Source organism: Rhinatrema bivittatum, chromosome 8 (assembly GCF_901001135.1).
Source record: "Rhinatrema bivittatum chromosome 8, aRhiBiv1.1, whole genome shotgun sequence".
Lineage (NCBI taxonomy): Eukaryota > Metazoa > Chordata > Amphibia > Gymnophiona > Rhinatrematidae > Rhinatrema > Rhinatrema bivittatum.
The window spans coordinates 165,638,036-165,657,351 of NC_042622.1; the positions used below are offsets into that span (position 1 = coordinate 165,638,036).

Sequence of the window (19,316 nt, forward strand, 5' to 3'; positions counted from 1 at the left end):
CTCATGGTTCAGAGGGAGGTATCTTCAAAGGATACTAATGATGCATTAGAATTAGGGCATCCCGACAGTGAGGTTCCAATAATAAGAAAAGTAGTCCAAGTGCCTGTATCTAAAAACTCACCTGAGCTAAAAAATTCTAACTTATCCCTATCAATTAAAAGCAGAATGAAAATACAAACAAAAAACAAACTTTGAAATGTTTGTATGCTAATTCCAGGAGTCTAAGAAGATGGGAGAATTAGAATGTACAGCAGTGAATGGTGACAAAATTAATTGGCATCTCAGAAACATGGTGGAAGGAGGATAACCAATGGGACTGCTATACCGGAGTACAAATTATATCGCAATGACAGAGAGGAGCACCCGGGAGGCGATGTGGCGCTTTATGTCCGGAATGGCATAGAGTCCAACAGGATAAACATCCTGCATGAGACTAAATGCACAATTGAACCTTTATGGGTAGAAATCCCTTGTGTGTCGGGGAAGACTATAGTGATAGGCGTATACTACCGTCCACCTGGTCAAGATGGTGAGACTGACAGTGAAATGCTAAGAGAAATTAGGGAAGCTAACCAAATTGGTAGTGCGGTAATAATGGGAGACTTCAATTACCAAGAAACCACGGATGGGCGAGATCTGCACTTCAGGCAATATCGCAAAGTACAAATAATGCAGATGAATATTCGATCCTAACAAAATACTCCAAACAGCGTATTATGGTTAAGAAGTTTTTATATTTCAATAGGCAACTCCACAGTTTTAAACGAACACCAGCTTAATGGCGTCCCCCGACACGGTCCCGTGTTTCGCCGCGGGCTGCATCGGGGGGGATCGCCATACAGGAATTCACACAAAAACTGTAAAACAAACAAATTGACAAAAGTCAGGAAAATTGAGGGACTTACAGCCGACCTACATATAATACACAACTTATAAGATACAGAGAACAATAATGACACATACCTGGCAACAGCATTCAAATAGTGACAGGGAGCGCAATGCCCTTCATAGTTGACAGGTATTTAAAGAAGAGAATGGCGCCAAAACCTACAGGAGAACCAACCACGTGAGTCCGAGGACTCCATTCATTGGTTCCCGACCCTGCAGTGCACCCCAGCAGTACAGAGACCAGCCAACCCTGCTAGTGTGTCTAAGTGAATAGGAACCATTCGATATCGCGATTCAAGCCCTTAGGATGGACAGTGTCCAATAGGAAAATCCAGCGCTGCTCAATCCTGCCCAAAAGTTCAGCAAAGTTGCCCCCCCGTAAAGGCCGGGAAACGGCCTTTACGGGGGGGCAACCATAATACGCTGTTTGGAGTATTTTGTTAGGATCGAATATTCATCTGCATTATTTGTACTTTGCGAGACTTCAATTACCCCAATATTGACTGGGTAAAGGTATCATCAGGACACGCTAGAGAGATAAAATTCCTGGATGGAATAAATGATAGCTTTATGGAGCAATTGGTTCAGGAACTGATGAGAGAGGGAGCAATTTTAGATCTAATTCTCAGTGGAGCACAGGATTTGGTGAGAGAGGTAATGGTGGTGGGGCCGCTTGGCAATAGTGAACATAATATGATCAAATTTGAATTAATGACTGGAAGGGGGACAGTAAGCAAATCCACGGTTCTCGTGCTAAACTTTCAAAAGGGAAACTTTGATAAAATGAGAAAAATTGTTAGAAAAAAACTGAAAGGAGCAGCTACAAAAGTAAAAAATGTCCAAGAAGGCAAAACGATTACCGGCATGGTTAAAAGGGGAGGTGAAAGAAGCTATTTTAGCCAAAAGATCTTCATTCAAAAATTGGAAGAAGGATCCAACAGAAGAAAATAGGATAATGCATAAACGTTGGCAAGATAAATGTAAGACATTGATAAGACAGTCTAAGAGAGAATTTGGAAAGAAGTTGGCCATAGAGGCAAAAACTCACAGTAAAACCTTTTTTAAATATATCCGAAGCAGAAAGCCTGTGAGGGAGTCAGTTGGACCGTTAGATGATCGAGGAGTTAAAGGGGCACTTAGAAAAGATAAGGCCATCGCGGAAAGATTAAATGACTTCTTTGCTTCTGTGTTTACTGAAGAGGATGTAGGGGAGGTACCCGTACTGGAGAAGGTTTTCATGGGTAATGATTCAGATGGACTGAACCAAATCACGGTGAACCTAGAAGATGTGGTCGACATGACTGACAAACTGAAGAGTAGTAAATCACCTGGACCGGATGGGTATACACCCGAGTTCTGAAGGAACTAAAAAATGAAATTTCAGATCTATTAGTAAAAATTTGTAACCTATCATTAAAATCATCCATTGTACCTGAAGACTGGAGGATAGCTAATGTAACTCCAATATTTAAAAAGGGCTCTAGGGGCGAACCGGGAAACTACAGACCGGTTAGCCTGACATCAGTGCCAGGAAAAATAGTGGAAAGTGTTCAAAACATCAAAATCACAGAACAATTAGAAAGACATGGTTTAATGGAACAAAGTCAGCATGGCTTTACCCAAGGCAAGTCTTGCCTCACTTTTTTGAAGGCGTTAATAAACATGTGGATAAAGGTGAACCGGTAGATGTAGTGTACTTGGATTTTCAGAACACGTTTGACAAAGTTCCTCATGAGAGGCTTCTAGGAAAAGTAAAAAGTCATGGGATAGGTGGCGATGTTCTTTCATGGATTACAAACTGGCTAAAAGACAGGAAACAGAGAGTAGGATTAAATGGACAATTTTCTCAGTGGAAGGGAGTGGGCAGTGGAGTGCCTCAGGGATCTGGATTGGGACCCTTACTTTTCAATATATTTATAAATGATCTGGAAAGAAATACGACAAGTGAGATAATCAAATTTGCAGATGATACAAAATTGTTCAGAGTAGTTAAATCACAAGCAGATTGTGATAAATTGCAGGAAGACCTTGTGAGACTGGAAAATTGGGCATCCAAATGGCAGATGAAATTTAATGTGGATAAGTGCAAGGTGATGCATATAGGGAAAAATAACCCATGCTATAGTTACACAATGTTGGGTTCCGTATTAGGTGCTACAACCCAAGAAAGAGATCTAGGCGTCATAGTGGATAACACATTGAAATCGTCGGTTCAGTGTGCTGCGGCAGTCAAAAAAGCAAACAGAATGTTGGGAATTATTAGAAAGGGAATGGTGAATAAAAACGGAAAATGTCATAATGCCTCTGTATCGCTCCATGGTGAGACTGAACCTTGAATACTGTGTACAATTCTGGTTGCCGAATCTAAAAAAAAAAAAGATATAATTGCGATGGAGAAGGTACAGAGAAGGGCTACCAAAATGATAAGGGGAATGGAAGAGCTCCCCTATGAGGAAAGACTAAAGAGGTTAGGACTTTTCAGCTTGGAGAAGAGATGGCTGAGGGGGGACATGATAGAGGTGTTTTAAAATCATGAGAGGTCTAGAACGGGTAGATGTGAATTGGTTATTTACTCTTTCGGATAATAGAAAGACTAGGGGGTACTCCATGAAGTTAGTGCGTGGCACATTTAAAAGTAATCAGAGAAAGTTCTTTTTCACTCAACACACAATTAAACTCTGGAATTTGTTGCCAGGGGATGTGGTTAGTGCAGTTAGTGTAGCTGGGTTTAAAAAAGGTTTGGATAAGTTCTTGGAGGAGAAGTCCATTACCTGCTATTAATTGAGTTGACTTAGAAAATAGCCACCGCTATTACTAGCAACGGTAACATGGAATAGACTTAGTTTTTGGGTACCTGCCAGGTTCTTGTGGCCTGGATTGGCCACTGTTGGAAACAGGATGCTGGGCTTGATGGACCCTTGGTCTGACCCAGTATGGCATGTTCTTATGTTCTTAAGCAGAACCAGCCTATCATGAAAGAACTTCGTGTATGGTGGGTATGTTACCAATGCCTGAAGCTCACTGACCCTGCATGCCGAAGTGACCACAACCAAAAACATGACCTTCCAGGTCAGGTACTTCAGGTCACAGGTGCGCAGTGGTTCGAAAGGATCCTTCATGAGTTAAGCCAATGCCACATTAAGGTCCCAGGACACAACAGAGGAGGCTTTAGTTGAATCAGACCTCACATGAAATGTCCCACATAGAGATGGGTGAACCATTCACCCCCTGGTGGTAGGCCCCGATGGCACTCGGGTGTCCCCTGACAGAGCTGGTCTTCAAGCCAACATCTGAAAGGCGTAGCAGATAGTCAAGCAGTTTCAGTGTAGAGCAAGAGAACAGATCTAACCCATGACGCTCACACCACACGGCAAACCTCCTCCACTTCATGCCATAAGACTTCCTAGTGGAAAGCTTCCTGGGCGATATCAGGACTCGAGACACATCATCTGACAGATCAAAGGGTTGCAGAATTAGCCTCTCAACATCCAGGCCATTAGAGAAAATGCCCTGAGGTTGGGATGTCGCAGCCTGCCCTGATCCTGCATGACGAGGACTGGGGAAGTTCCCAGACTGATCGGCTCCCGGACTGATAGATCCCACAGGAGCAGGATCCAGATCTGCCTCAGCCAATGAGGGACTATGAGGATCATGGTTTCCCTTTCCTGCCGGAGCTTCAGAAGAATCTTCAGCAGCAGCGGAAGCAGAGGATATGCGTACTGTAGGCCCCTGACCCAATGACAGGCAAAGGAGTCTGTGGCTGGTTTGCCATCCCCCCTGAACAGGGAGCAGGATTGTTTCACTTTGTTGTTTCAGAGAGAGGCAAAGAGATCCAAGCCTGGGACTCCCCAGAGGCGGAAGATCCGGTCCGCCACCGCCAGATTCAGGGACCACTTGTAGGCTTGGAATGCCCGGCTGAGGCGGTCTGTCACCACATTCTCCTTCCCTGCAAGGTACATGGCCCAAAGCAGCATGCCCTGAGACCGAGCCCATGATCAAATCTGAACTGCTTCCTGACACAGGAGGAACGATCCCATACCTCCCTGTTTGTTGATGTACCATATTGCCACCTGGTTGTTGGTCTGGATCAGAACCACCTTGTTAGACAAGCGATTCTGGAACGCCCAGAGCACATAACAAATCGCTCGAAGCTCCAGGAAGTTGATCTGACACTGAGCTTCCTGAGTAGATTACAGGCCCTGTGTGCAGAAGCTCTCCATATGGGCACCCCACCCCTGGGTTGATGCATACATAGTGAGCACAACCTGGGAAGGGGAGACTGGAAAGGAACACCCTGCTCCAAATTGGGTAGGCACTCCCACCAAGACAAGGTGGTCTGAAGAGGTGGAGTAACAGGCATGTACGCCACCGTTGTCGCATTGTCCGAGAAGACTCGCACCTTTCTGCCCTGGATCCAGGGAAGGAACGGCCGCAGGGCCAGACGTATAGCCCTGGTCTCGAGCCAGTTTATGTACCAGGATCTTTCCATTGCCAACCAGAGCCCTTGGGCGGACCTGTCTGCACACAATGCCCCCCAACCTGAGAGGTTGGCATTGGTGGAGATTATCAGCCAATTCGGAGTGTCCAAATCCACCCCCCGTTCCAGATTGTCCAGTGACAGCCACCATGACAGACTGGCTCTGGATTCCAGAAGTAGAGGCATTGGTAGATGGAATTGCTCAGACACTGGGCTACAGCGCGACAAGAGCGCACGCTGTAAAGGTCTTAAGTGAGCGAATGCCCAAGGAACCAAGTCCAAGGTTGAAGCCATGGAGCTCAGGACCTGAAGATGATGCCACACTGTGGGATTGTTCCTTCGAAGAAGGGAATGTATTTGTTCCTGCAACTTCCCTATTCGGTCCGCTGTTAGAAACACTTTGCCCAGCAAGGTATCGAATTGTGCTCAGAGATAAATCAACTTCTGAGTGGGTTCCAAGTGACTCTTCTGCACATTGATTACCCAACCTAGGGATCGCAATGTGAACATCACAATGTGCACCGATCTCTCGCAGTCCTCCCGAGACTTCGCATGAATCAACCAGTTGTCCAGGTACGGGTGGACCAAGATTCCTTCCTGACGAAGGAAGGCCGCCACCACCACCATCACCTTGGTGAACGTGCGAGGAGCTGTTGCGAGACCAAATGGGAGGGCTCGAAATTGGAAGTGTCGTCCCAAGACCTTGAACCGCAGAAACCTCTGGTGATTCAGCCGGATTGGAATGTGTAAATACGCCTCTGTGAGGTCCAGAGAAGCAAGAAACTCCCCTTTTCGAACCGCGGCCATCACTGTCCTCAGGGTTTCCATAAGAAAGCAAGAAACCCGAAGGCAACGGTTCACTTTCTGCAGATCGAGGATGGGCCGAAACGTGCCCTCCTTCTTGGGGACCACAAAGTACACGGAGTACCAACCTCGTCCCTGTTGAGCTTCCGGAACTGGGACAATAGCTTTGAGCTTGAGAAGTTGTTGTAGAGTCACCCGGACCGCCTCTCGCTTGACACTTGAGACCACTCGGGACTCCACAAAAACCTTCCGGACCGGGCAAGAGAACTCCAATGCATACCCGTCTTTGATCACTTCTAAGACCCAGCGGTCACTTCCTGCACCAAGATGTCCCTAATCTCTTCCAGGCCAGCGACCCCCTCGAAAGGACTGCTGGTGCCCTGAAGCAGGTTTAGAAGCAGGAGGTGCGGAGTATCTACCCGCTCTGAAGTGGCGAGAGTCCCGAAACCTAGCTCGAGGAGGGAAGACTTTCTTAGAAGATCTTTTATCTTCCGGCAACAGATTGCCCTTGGATTCAGCAAGCAGTTTTACCAGCTGATCCAGAGCCTCCCCAAACAGGAGATTGCCCTTAAAGGGTAGATTACAAAGCTGGGACTTGGAGGACAAATCTGCTGCCCAATTTCGCAGCCAGAGGAGACGCCACGCTGACACCAAGGACACCATACCTCTCGTCGAGAGGTATGGTGACCTTGGTCCTCACCAGATCATACAAAGCATCAGCAACATAAGCAATGCTTGCTTCTAGGTGGGCGGACTGCAGAGCCCCACTGTTGCCCATACCGGCTCCAGCAGCCGACTCCTGGACCCAACACAGACAGGCCCTCTGCATGAGGCTAGCGCAAACCGCTGCCCGAAGGCTTAGCGTGGCAACTTCGAATGCTCGCTTCAACTGGATCTCCAGCTTGCGGTCCTGCATATCCTTAAGGGTAGCTGCCCCAGCAACAGGATAGTGGTCTTTTTTGTGACTGCCGAGACCGCGGCGTCCACCTTTGGAATCTTCAGTAAAACCAAAACATCAGACGATAACGGGTACAGTTTCACCATAGCTCTGCCCACCTTCAAGCCGGAATCCAGAGTCTCCTACTCCCGGGTCACTAGTTTGCGAACCTTTTTAGGCAGAGGAAAAGATGTTGTAGGACCCCTAATGCCGTCGAGGATTGGATTGACGCCCTCGTTGTCAGACTCTTCTTGAGAAACCTTAAGTCCCAGAACTTCAAGGACCTGGGGAATAAGGGGTCTTAACTCATTCCGCTTGAACGAATGCACCACGCTGGAGTCATCTCCCTCCGCAGGAGGGTCATCAGGCTCATCCGGATCATCAGTATCCACATCAGACGGATTCGGCCGCGGATCCGGGTCTGCCGCCCCTACTACCCCAAAAGCCGGCGTCGCCCCAGACCCCGGGATCAGATCTCGCGTACCTTGGGTAGAATCCCCTGTGGAGTGAGGCTGATCAGGGAAGCACTGACGAGGGTCCGTACCCTGACCTCTTTTCTCAGGCAGGTCCAAACCTGCCCCCAGGAGACCAGGCCGCTTTACCGCCGAGTGTTTCCTTGCCAAGAAATCCTTGTGCATAAGGAGGACAAATTCTTAGGAAAACCCCTCCGGGTCCCCCTTCCCCACTGGAGAGTCGGCTGGGGTGATATCATCAGTTCCCCTGGTGAGGTCTTCCCTCACCGGGGCTAGAACAGGCAGAGAATCCTCTTCTCGCGAAGCCGAAGGTGAGACTGACATTCCCTCCCAGAGGGAGGAGGCAAGAAGCCCTGAAGAGTCCTCTAACCCCGGGGAACACACTGCATCTAAAGCCTGGCCACATGACCCACAGGCATGGCAGGCCTGCGATTCTGTTTTTGGTCCCATCCGCAGCAGCGCACAGATAGTCTGAAGTGAAGTAGAAAAGAGCGCAAATAAAAAAAGAAACGCTCGGTGCCGCAATATGGAGAAAATTTCAGTCAGGCAGGGCCAGAAAAACAAACTTTTCGTGCTGCGGGCTAAGAGACTACCGGCTGAGGAGAAAAAAACGCGCGCAGCCGTGCCGCGGGAAAGGAGCCTGTCTATAGTGAAATCGCAAAGCCCACAGCAGGGAAGCAGCGAGTAAACGAGGCACATGGAGAAAAACTCAGCCTTGCCCTCAGAAAACGACCTGGAGTCCCGGGAGCTGAGGGGAACACTGCTGACAGCTTCCCCGGCCGGCCTTAAAAGACCCGGTCTCTCCTGCACCTCTCCTTACCTCAGCACTGAAAACTGTCAGTCAGCCGCAGTGAAAACAGCTCTTTTTTTTTTTTTTTCCTTTTTAATTCAACTTTACCAAGACACAGAGAAAAAGCTGTTGCAGGAGACAAGGGAGCAGCTGTAGCAGAGACGGTGGTGAGTAGCCAGGAGCCCCTGGTCATCAGCCACTGAACTGTGGCGGGCGAAACCCTGACAGGAATATCCAATTCCCTGGACACCTGGCTTCTACTGAGGGATGGCCCACGAAGGTGCCCAACACCTCAGGAAGCGACCTTAAACCAAAAAATTAAATTCAAATTAACTAAATAAAAAATATAACTAAAGACTGCAGGTGTGCATCTGTACCACCCGCTGGAGTCAGAGAAATACCAAGTGACTGCAGGTGGCACTCTCGTTATGTAGCAGTGCCCAAAGTTCTAATTGCTCTCTGACTCCACCTGCTGGTAGGGATACACAACCCACTTTTCTGGACTGATCTGGTTAAGTTCACGAACGACACTTCCTAACTTCGTGTGATGGCCCCAGGTAGAGGATACATACCTCATGTGGATCCATGAGAGACATGGTCCACAGACACTAGGGGCATCGAAGAAATCCCGATGACGCCATTATAAAAAGACCTGGTGAGGGGTTAGTGTCCTTCTGTGCAGTCGATACCACTGGGAATCGACTGCACAGAAGGGAGAAAACTTACCGCATCGCCCTATTAACTAAGCCGATAGGAAGAAGAGGGATCCCGGCGCAGGAATAGTCAAAACAAAACGGAAAATTACTTGAACACACAACCGCGAGATGATAGCTCCGCAGAAAAGAGGAGACTGGAGAGGGACACCACGTGGACGCATGAATAATGGCATGCTCAGTGTTTTCTGTGCCGGGGCTCCATCTGATGATGTCACTCCATGTGTGAGGACTACCATCCTGCTTGTCCTAGGAGAAACTTGTTTTCAAAACCTTTGAGTATTCACTGGAAGCTTGTTCCAAAGTCGTAACTTACACACTTTACTGTGATGACTGTAGGGTCTGCCCCGGCGAACACTGTTCCAATTTGTCAAATATACTTTGGACCATTACTTCATATTCAATGAAAAACCCATCATCAATTTATTATCAGCAACCAATACAATGAAACTAACAGAGAGGCTTCCTCATATCTATTTTACCACACACCAAACCAGCAGCACTATTCTGAATGCCTTGAAGTCTCTTACTCATAGCAATTAACACCCCCATCCACAAACATTACAGTAATCCAACAATCCCATAATTAAGAAAGCCACCACCGTCTTCTTCCTGAAATCAGTTATCCTAAAACGAAACTCCAGGACCCTGTACAATTTGGCTGACTCTTCTATATCCTAATAGCCAACGTGGGGTAAGTATTCTTGCAGAGGCAGCTGCAGTAGCCATCGATTCATCTTAACAAATGGAAACTGTCTGCATACACAGCTTACTCTCCAAATGCATTTCCTTAAACTTCCCCCTCCAGTCACTAATAATGTACAGCCACCGAACGCTAGCTAGAGAGGAGTGCGCTTTAGGATCAAATATTTTCACTGAAGATCCATCATGGCAATTCATTTTAACCTCTTCATTTTCTTTCTCTATGGTACTTTAGAAGCACAAGCAATCAATCTGGACAAAACTGCTTACCTGTAAAATGTGTTCTCCAATGACAGCTGTGCAATGAGCCACACACATGCATCTCCTGCCACCACAGATCATGTTCCGTGCTTTCTAGGCAAGGGTAGCAGGTTTCTGTATGCCTCTGAACACATACTCACAACTGAGAAAGAAAGGTGTGCAGAACAGGAGCATGGGTTGTGTGGCTCGTTGAACTACTGTCAAAGAAAGAAAATTACTTATCTGCAATAGCTGCTTTCTGAGGACAAGATGCAATGGAGCCAAACACATGAGTCTCTTTAGCTAAAAGGAGACAAACAGCCTTCACCAGCGGAACACAAAAAACATTTGTTTTGGGGCAGGAACCTCCAGTTTGGGATTTTTTCCCCTTTTTTAAAAAATAAAACAAGGAACACCAAACAGGACAGACAATCTGAAACCATAAAAATGGGCCTTTTGAGAGAGTTGCACTGTAATCCATGAACAGGCCTTGAAGGATGGCCAGCCCAAACTAAGAATCCTAAAGGGAGGCCCTACCCAGGCAGAGGTGACTGGTGAAGGTGTAGCCTGAATTCCATGTCACAGCTTTGCACATATCTGATGTCACCACAGCTCCAACAATATAGGCCTAGACCTGCCAGGGCATAACAAGACATGCAGTGTGCTACCCGATTAGGCCTGGCCTGTTGGGATCAAAAGAAAAAGCTCAGTGGACTTTCTCTGGGCTTTACACTGTGTCCATTCCTAGAATGTGCAGGAAACATCCTCTATGCTGGCATGAGACAGCATCATGCGGCCCATGTCTGCGCCTCCATTGTACGTGCTTGTCATTAGAGTCTTTCAACCAGAGAGCACCCCAAAGTGTTACATTTATCCTCAAGAAATATGCATACGACCGCCTCTGGGATGGAAACCCTAGCTACCAATGCAACAATCATGCTTCTTCACAAGGTGAGATGTAAGAAGAAATACAGTGCAAATATTCAAGTAGCTGAGTAAACTGAGGGATAGGAAAAGAAGGCGACCAGCCAAATTCCCAAGTTAGTGAAGAGCAGGATTAGACTTCTCATTGTTCTAACTTCTAGCTCACATTCTTTACAGTAATGGGAAGATTTCTATCCAGTGGGATAGCTAGAGATTTTGATTTTCAGTCTAGTCCCACTGATCCCACCAACCATGGTTTTAACTATATTACTGAATTTAGACAAACAGAAATAGGAGAATGCGGCTCTGTTTGACCCTCCCCCCCCCTTTCCCTCAAATCAGTTATTAAGACAAAACATTGGAAAAAAATGTTGGATGCAATTAAAGAAAAAAGGTTCACACTGAGAAAGCCAGTTAGCGGAAATGTCACCCAGGTAACTTTACCCGAATATTCAGTGGGAGACTGTCGCATTGAATATACTCTGCTAAAAGTTACCCAGGAAACTTTGCTGCTCACCAGGCTACTTATTTCAGAAAACAAATCCTCTTGCAGGTCAGCAATGCCCTCCCCACCCCAACGTGTGGTGGCTATGCAGACGCCTCCAGGTGTGCTCTAGCAGGCAGAGGACAATGGGCGCACAGTATTTCTTCAACCAGGATCATCGTGCGGTTGTCGTGTTAGGGTCCAAACAGAACGAGCCACAAGTGTAGTAAGGAAGGGAATATCAGCTTTCAAAAACAGTCATGAAATCTCCTCGTTAGTCCAAAGAAAAAGGTATCACCTTACATTTTTGCTGACCTTTATTTCGGTGCAATCGGATCAAGAATGAAATGTTTTTAAATGTTTGTAGTGTCAGTTTTCACTCTTTACCTTGCCAGTTCTCCTACCTTGCCAGTTCTCCTATTTGCCATTCTTGCATGCAGCTAACCAAGGCTAGAACAGTAAGGGTTACGGATGGATTGGAAATGCTGCCAGGAGTCTGGTTTCAAACGATAGGCAGTGATGCAAGAATAGACAGAGATCCCAGTGCTGGAAAATCAGGAGTGCCGCAGGGCAGGACTGAGGTGCGTGCACTGCAGGGCAGGAGCGAGGGGAAGGAGGAGCATGGAGTTTCAATGGTGAAAAAGACAGGGAGGGGTGGGTGCAGCAGGCCAGGATTACGGTGCATTGGTAAAACTGTGTGCAGGGAAGCTTGAGTTACTACAGAAGGATAGAAATCTCTCACCAAAATGGAAAAACTGTCAGAACTTTGAAAAAATGTGACTAGGCAGCTTATTACAGTCTAAGTGCTTTTTTTTTTTTTTTTTTTTTTACCCAAGATGGATCGCAGATGTCCTTCCAGGGTCTGAAGGACGACATTTTTTATTTCTTGAACATTTTTCCCCAAGAATTGTTCACAGGCAACAGCCAAAAGCTCCATGTCTGTCATGATTTTTACCTACAGGTAGAAAAACAAACAAGTTTCAATAATGAAAGCTGTCACTTGAGAGTGGGCAGCAGCAGCAAATATCCTCTAGAGTAAAAGCAGCAAGAGGTCATCCTCTTCTCTTGCCCACCAATGTCCCAAACTACGGCCAAATACAAATCCCTCTTCCTGTATGGTCAGAGTCTGCCCCATACACAGAGCAATACATTCCATGCTGCAACTGCCCCATAATGCAATGCACACACCATCCTGCTTACGTTAAAAATGCTGGCACTCAATCTATTTTTACTGTGCCAATAGCCAACTGTGCAGAGAATTTACTCCACCCTTCCACCTTGCACTGCACACCCATCACAGAAATAAGAAATATCTGGTTATTACCCAATGCATGGATACTATTAACAGCAGTCATCAAAGCAAAAAGTGAACTGTAGTCAGGATTCTTCTGTGATCCCTGACATTTATGGAAAGCAACAAGTACAGCAGGCACTTTGAAAGATTTCGTCAAATGAAGACAAAGCTGCCTCTCAATCCTATGCTTCACTGAGAAAGAAAGCAAAAGATGGGACAGTGAAGTGGCAAGCCTCACGTCAGCTTGGTGCTGCCAAGTTAATGAGAGAAAGAGAGCGTGGCAGAGGTATGTGCACCTCTCACATGATTTCCAACCTTTCTTAATGATTAATCCAGTCTGGGGTAGAGTAAAATAAACTGCGTTTATCTCTGAGCTTTCCCTTCATCATTATTGCTATAGTTTAAGATTATTGGGACAGGACAAAATGTTCTTATCAAAAGGACAGGCATGAAGTCCAAGCTGCTGCCTGGTTTCTAACTACTGAGCTGGAAACCTAGCAGAGGAGAACCAAGCTTTTGTAAGTGGAGCCCTTTCCACTCTATACAGCTCAGAACCTGCTAGGAAAAGGGTCACATTCCAGGCCTGGTGCTGTGTACGTCCCATCAAAGGAAACTAATTACATTTACACTCTAGGCTTACCAGGCATATTTACACTTCCTCTACAGCTCATGCCACCTTTTTTCTACCTTAGTTTTATTTCCGTTACGGCCCTTTAGAGAAAAAAGGGCTCCAAAATCTCAAAACAGTAACCCATTCATTGATTTGAAGTTGTTTGAACCACTGTATTACCGTGGCATCTTTAAAACAATCAATCGTTTCAAAATCCTGCAGCTACGTTGCTTTTTGGGTTAGGTTTAAACTCTTGACCTTCGTGTTTAGATGTCTTTATAGGGATTGTCCATTTTGTCAGATTTATTACTACCATCTAAATCTACATTGATGCTTCCTTCCTCCATCTGTTATTAGACCTGAGCCCACTCATCCCTCTGCTTTTAGCCCCCCCAGGCACCGTCTCTCTTTGGAATGCTCTTCCTCTACATCTCTCATGTAGCCGATTTAGGGAAGGGGTTGGAGCTTGGCTCTTTGGGTAAGCCTCTGCTACTTAGATTAGTCAATAGGCTAATTGTATCTGCTTTTTATTGATGATGATTGTATTGTTTGGATTAGTCTTAATTCTAGGTTTTTGTTCTGTTTTGATGTTAATTATGTACTATTCTTTTTTGGACTTGTTCTGGTTGTAAACTGCTTCGATGTCTTGAGTGAAAACCCATTGCTCTGTAAAGAAACTAAACAATAGACAGAGTCAGGAAAACTATGGAGGAAACGGAAGATAAGTGTGGAGGAGACTGGAGAGCAGGAAAGCAGGAAGAGAAGAGGACCTTCCCCTGGCCCAGCAGGTCCCGTGAATGAGCCTTCTATTACAATCGTCCTTCTCACCAGGACTCCTAGGTTACATGTTCCAAACAAAAGGGACTATTCTCCTCTCACGCCTTCAGTGCCAAGGGGACTACAGGGATATTCATGGGGCAAGTAGGTCTTATAAAGGTTATTCCTCCTGGATGGAAAGACAGCCCAAGCTTTCAGCATCTTCCACCTTGTTAACAAACGGAAAGCTGTCAGGATAAAGGGGTTAGTATATACCTGGTCTTCTTGAGAATAGAGTTGATTACATGGGTGGAAAAATAAGCTACAATGAAATATTTTAAAACCAGTTCAAAGAAACATTATTAAAAATGATAGAATTTCAGCAGGGAATTTATAGGGCACTGCAAAAACAGAATGAAGTTATTGTAACATTGTTCTCAGGCTTAAGCTTCAGCAAAGTTACGTAAATATCTTCAGGAATGTATTCTAATAGAAATGTACTTATTGCAAGGGGAACTGTATGATTCTTCTTCTGCACAGTGATCAGAGTCCTTGCTTTTATCTTTGGGATGCAACTTTTAACAAGACCTTGTAATTTCTCACTGGACTTTAAAAAAGTAGCACACACAAAGGAAAATTGGTTCTTACCTGCTAATTTTCGTCCCTGTAGTACCACAGATTAGTCCAGACCTCCTGAGTTTAGCCTCCCTGCCAGCAGATGGAGACAGAGAAAGGTTTTACTGACACTGCTACATAACCCCATGTGTCACCTGCAGCTCCTCAGTATTGACCTGTACCCAAGCCTAAACACCAACCCAAAAACCACATTTTTTTTTTTTTAAACAAGTCTGCCTTTCCTAAACCAAGAAAACAGAATGAGCAGTTGACTCTCCCCTTCTACAGATCGGGCGGGTTCTGGACTGATCTGTGGTACTAGAGGAACAAAAATTAGCAGGTAAGAACCAATTTTCCTTTCCTGTACGTACCCAGATCAATCCAGACGCCTGGGATGTACCAAAACTCCCTACTCTGGGTGGGACCTGGCGAGACCCACTCGCAAAACACTCTCGCCAAAAGATCGGGACCCTGCAACTACCACATCAAGACGACAGTGTTTCGCAAAGATATGCGGAGACTTCCAAAAGGCTGCCCTGCATATCTCTTGTGGAGAAACTAGCTGAATCTCCACCCATGAGGCCACCTGAGAGCGTGTAGAATGAGAACACAAACCCTCAGGAACCGGACAACTCTTAGATATGTAAGTTCACCCAATGGCCTCTTTGAGCCACCACGCAATAGTAGCCTTAGGTGCCTGAAAACCTCTTCTTGGACCGCTCAACAGAACAAAGAGATGATCAGACCTTCTAAAGTCATTAGTAACCTTGAGATATCTCAACAACCTTGCCTTGATGTCTCTCTATCCGTCACAACACCTTGCCTGCAAGCAGCATGGAGGGAAGACGTAAAGCAGGATCTCCTGAGGCCAAGGTACCACAACAGCATTGACACACTCGGCCCAGTGCTCTCTTCTCAGACTGAAAAACTGAACCACCTTGGAATTCCAGTGAGTTGTCATTAGATCCCTGTAAGGGGAGCCCCACCTCTTGCAGATGAGCTGCATCGCTGTCTTTGACAGCTCCCACTCCCCTGGATCTAACATCTTGAGATTCAAAAAATCTGCTTGGACGTTTTCGATCCCTGTGATGTGCAACACTGCTATCCGCTCCAGGTGATGTTCCACCCAACGAATCAACTCTTGAGCCTCCTGGGCTACTGCTCGACACTTGGTTCTGCCCTTTTGATTGATATAGACTACAGACGTCACATTGCCCGATAGGATCCACATCAACTGGCCTTTCACCAATGGGAAAAAGGCCTGTAAGGCTAAGCACACTGCTCTGGTCTCCAACTGACTGATCAACCAGAAAGCCTCTTTCATGGACCAGCAGCTCTGAGTGGATTGCTGCTGGCAAACCGCTCCCCAACCAGACTGGCATCGGTCGTAAGCACCATCCAATCTGGAACCTCGAGGTCTACACCACGCACTAAATTGGAACTTAGAAGCCACCAAGACAGGTTGTCTCATGCACCTCCCTCAAGTGCAAAGGAAGATGAAACTCCTCCAAAAGTGTGTTCCACTGAGCCAAAAGAGCACTATGCAAGAGTCTCATATGAGCAAATACCCACGGTACTAACTCTAGGGTTGACACCATTGAGCTCAGAACCTGCAAATAATCCCAGACCTTGGGTAACGGCAACGCCAACAAGCGCCGAATCTGTCTCTGTAGCTTCTGAACATGCTCCTCCATAAGAAACACTTTGCCCTTCTGCTTGACGAAATGGGCACCCAGATACTCCAGGGACTACAACGGCACCAAGTGACTCTTTGCCAAGTTTACTATCCACTAGCCAGGTGACTCGAGTAAGCCGGTCACTTTCTGAACTGACTGACGACAAAAATCTTCTGACTTTGCCTTGATAAGCCAGTCATTTAGGTAAGGATACACTAGAACTCCTTCCCGATGCAAAGCCGCTGCCACTACCACCATAAAGATGGTGAAGGTTCATGATGTCGTGGCCAACCCGAAGGGCAGGGCCTGAAACTGAAATTGCTGACCCAGAACCATGAATTGCAGAAACCGCTGAAGTTCTTGCCTTCATCAGATCTAGGGAAGCCAGAAACTCACCCTTGTGAACTGCCACTATAACAGACCTCAGGGTCTCCATGCGGAAGTGCGGTACCTTGAGCGCTGACTTCACCTTTTTCAAGTCCAGAATCGGTCGAAAAGTGCCCTCCTTTTTTGGGATGACAAAGTGAATGGAATACTTTCCTGTACCTCGCTCGTTGCGAGGAACCGGAACCACCACCCCTAGCTGCCGCAACTGGCTCAGCATTTCCTGCATCGCAAGTTGCTTGACTAACGATCCACAAGGGGAAACCAGAAAAAAATCTCGGATGGGGTGTGCAAATTCTAATGTGCAGCCATCTCTGAGTACACTGAAGACCCACTGATCCTGAGTGGTTTTACACTCCCTGTAAAACCACCTATGCAAGGAACGACGGAGTGGATGAGCCTCACCTCATTAGGAGGACTTGGCTCCCGCTGCACCACTACATGCGGTGTCATGGAAGGGTTTTCGGCCCCACGAAAGGATTGCCCCAGAACTGTCCCCGGAATGAGAATTGCTTCTGCAACCTTGACGCTCCTCTAGTTGGGTGAGACCTCCTGCTATCCTGAAAACATGTCAGAAAGCTCTGTTGTTAAGCTGGTATTTAGCAATCTGTAGTTATTTAGAATAGTTGTGTGTGGATCCTTGGACCAGTGGCAGGTGACCACGCCCTCGGGGAAATCCTGAGAGGGACCACTGGTCAGGCTTAGTGTAGGAGACAGACACACACTAGTTCTTTTATTAGACAATATAGTAAACCACCAGAGGTGGCAGTAGTGAGCTGGAAGCACCCGGCTGGGCTGTAGTCCCTCAGGTACTGGAACAGCGATCCCAGGGTGGCTGAGCTGTAGAGAAACTAAGAAAGTGAGTAGGCAGTATATGCAGAGTTCTGGAACAAGTCCTTGATGGTAACACTCACACAATAGTCTCTTAAAGCAGCTCAGGAGATGGTATGCAGTAGGCCCTCGAGGAGCGAGTACCTGATCCCAGGGAAAGCTCTGAGAGATAGATGGAAACTCACAATGTTGTAATCAGCGATGACTTCTTAGCAGAAGTGGTATTCAGGAGCAAGTCCGGGACGTGGGCCCTCGAGGAGAGAGTTCCGGTTCCAGACTGCGACCTGAAAAGAAAAAGAGAGAGCGAGGCCCCGAGGAGTGGGTACCTCTAGTGAGGTCCGAGGAGGCAGAGTGCTGGGTTTGCAGAGAGCGAATCCCATCCATAGCGACCAGGAGGAAGCGAACCCTTGCTAACTCGTCTTGTTAGCGAAAACTGAGACCTTAAATATCTGGAGCTGGTGACGTCATCTCTGGGGGACGTCCCTGAGGTTTGCACCAACGCTGGTACATAGTCGGGCCGCGCGTGCGCCCTTAGGCATCTGGTCAACATGGCAGCTTGCAGCGTCGAGCCGGTCCGGGAATGCTGGAGGATGACGACCTGGAGATGCCGCAGCAGCTAGCCTTCCATCAACCCCGAAGGGAGTCACCAACGAGGTAAGGTGGGCGGAGCGGAGACGTCGGGCAGCGACGGACACAACAAAACAAGACCGAACTTGAAAAAAACCTCTTGTCCTTAGGCTTATCCTGAGGCAATCTGTGTATCTTATTCTTGCCCATGTTTTTCATCAACTGCTCCAGATCCTCTCCAAACAAGAGCCTACCTTTAAAAGGTAGAGACCCTAACTGAGACTGCGGACTAGTTATGCAACCATAACAACCTACTGGCTGAGACTGCAGACACCATAATTCTAGATGACGTCCTTACCAAGTCATACAAGGCATCTGCCCCATAAACAACTGCCTCTCAGCCCTGCTCCCCTCTTCACCAGAACTCAGCTGATTTACCTGTAGCTGCTGAACCCATCGAGACAAGCCCGCTGCATAAAACTAGTACAAATAGCAGCCTGTAGGCTTAGGGCCGACACCTCAAAAATCCTCTTAAGGAGCACCTCCAACTTTCGATCCTGCATGTCCTTCAACGCTGCGGACCCTGCTACTGGAATAGTCATTTTCTTAGTAACTGCTGAGACCGCAGCATCGACCTTGGGAAGGGCGAAAATCTCCAATGTCTGCTCGGCAAGGGGTACAGAGTCGCCATAGCCCTTCCTACCTTCAGGCCTGCATTGGGAGTCCCCCGCTCTTTTTCCGCCAGTTTCTTCATGGATTTTTGGCATGGGAAGGTTCTCGCTGGACCCCTCAGTCCATCCAGGACCGGATCAGCCCCCCTCCAAATCCGAATGTTCCTGAGGCACTTTGACCCCAAGCTCTTAAAGAGTCTGAGGAATTAAGGGCCCCAACTCTTCCTTCCAAAAAAGACGGATCACTTTAGGGTCATCATCCTTGGAGACTGGAACCTCTTCTGGATCATTCATTTGCTCGTTGCCTCTGGGACCTGGATCCACTGGCAACCTGCCCCCGCTGGGCAACCATCCGAATTCTCAGATTTGTCCCCTCCACTCCCCCCTACCAACCTCTGGACAAGGGAAACCCATTTAGTAAGAAACTGAGCCATTTTGCACCACTTACCATGTCCCACCGGTGGTTGAACCCGCTCCAGA

The 19,316-nt window shown here is 47.0% G+C and overlaps 1 protein-coding gene across 5 annotated transcripts in view; it reads right to left on the bottom strand.

Annotated features, from left to right (window-relative positions):
* The window catches only part of FLOT2 (flotillin 2), a 126,657-nt gene that overhangs the window by 21,484 nt on the left and 85,857 nt on the right, over positions 1 to 19,316 (bottom strand). For 4 of the 5 annotated variants that reach the window (XM_029611098.1, XM_029611099.1, XM_029611103.1 and 1 more), the window contains one exon: positions 12,264 to 12,387. In XM_029611098.1, coding sequence (XP_029466958.1) covers positions 12,264 to 12,387 — 124 coding nt within the window. Of the gene's footprint in view, positions 1 to 12,263; positions 12,388 to 12,756; positions 12,910 to 19,316 lie in introns of those variants that run through there. The other variant, XM_029611102.1, reaches the window with a different exon arrangement.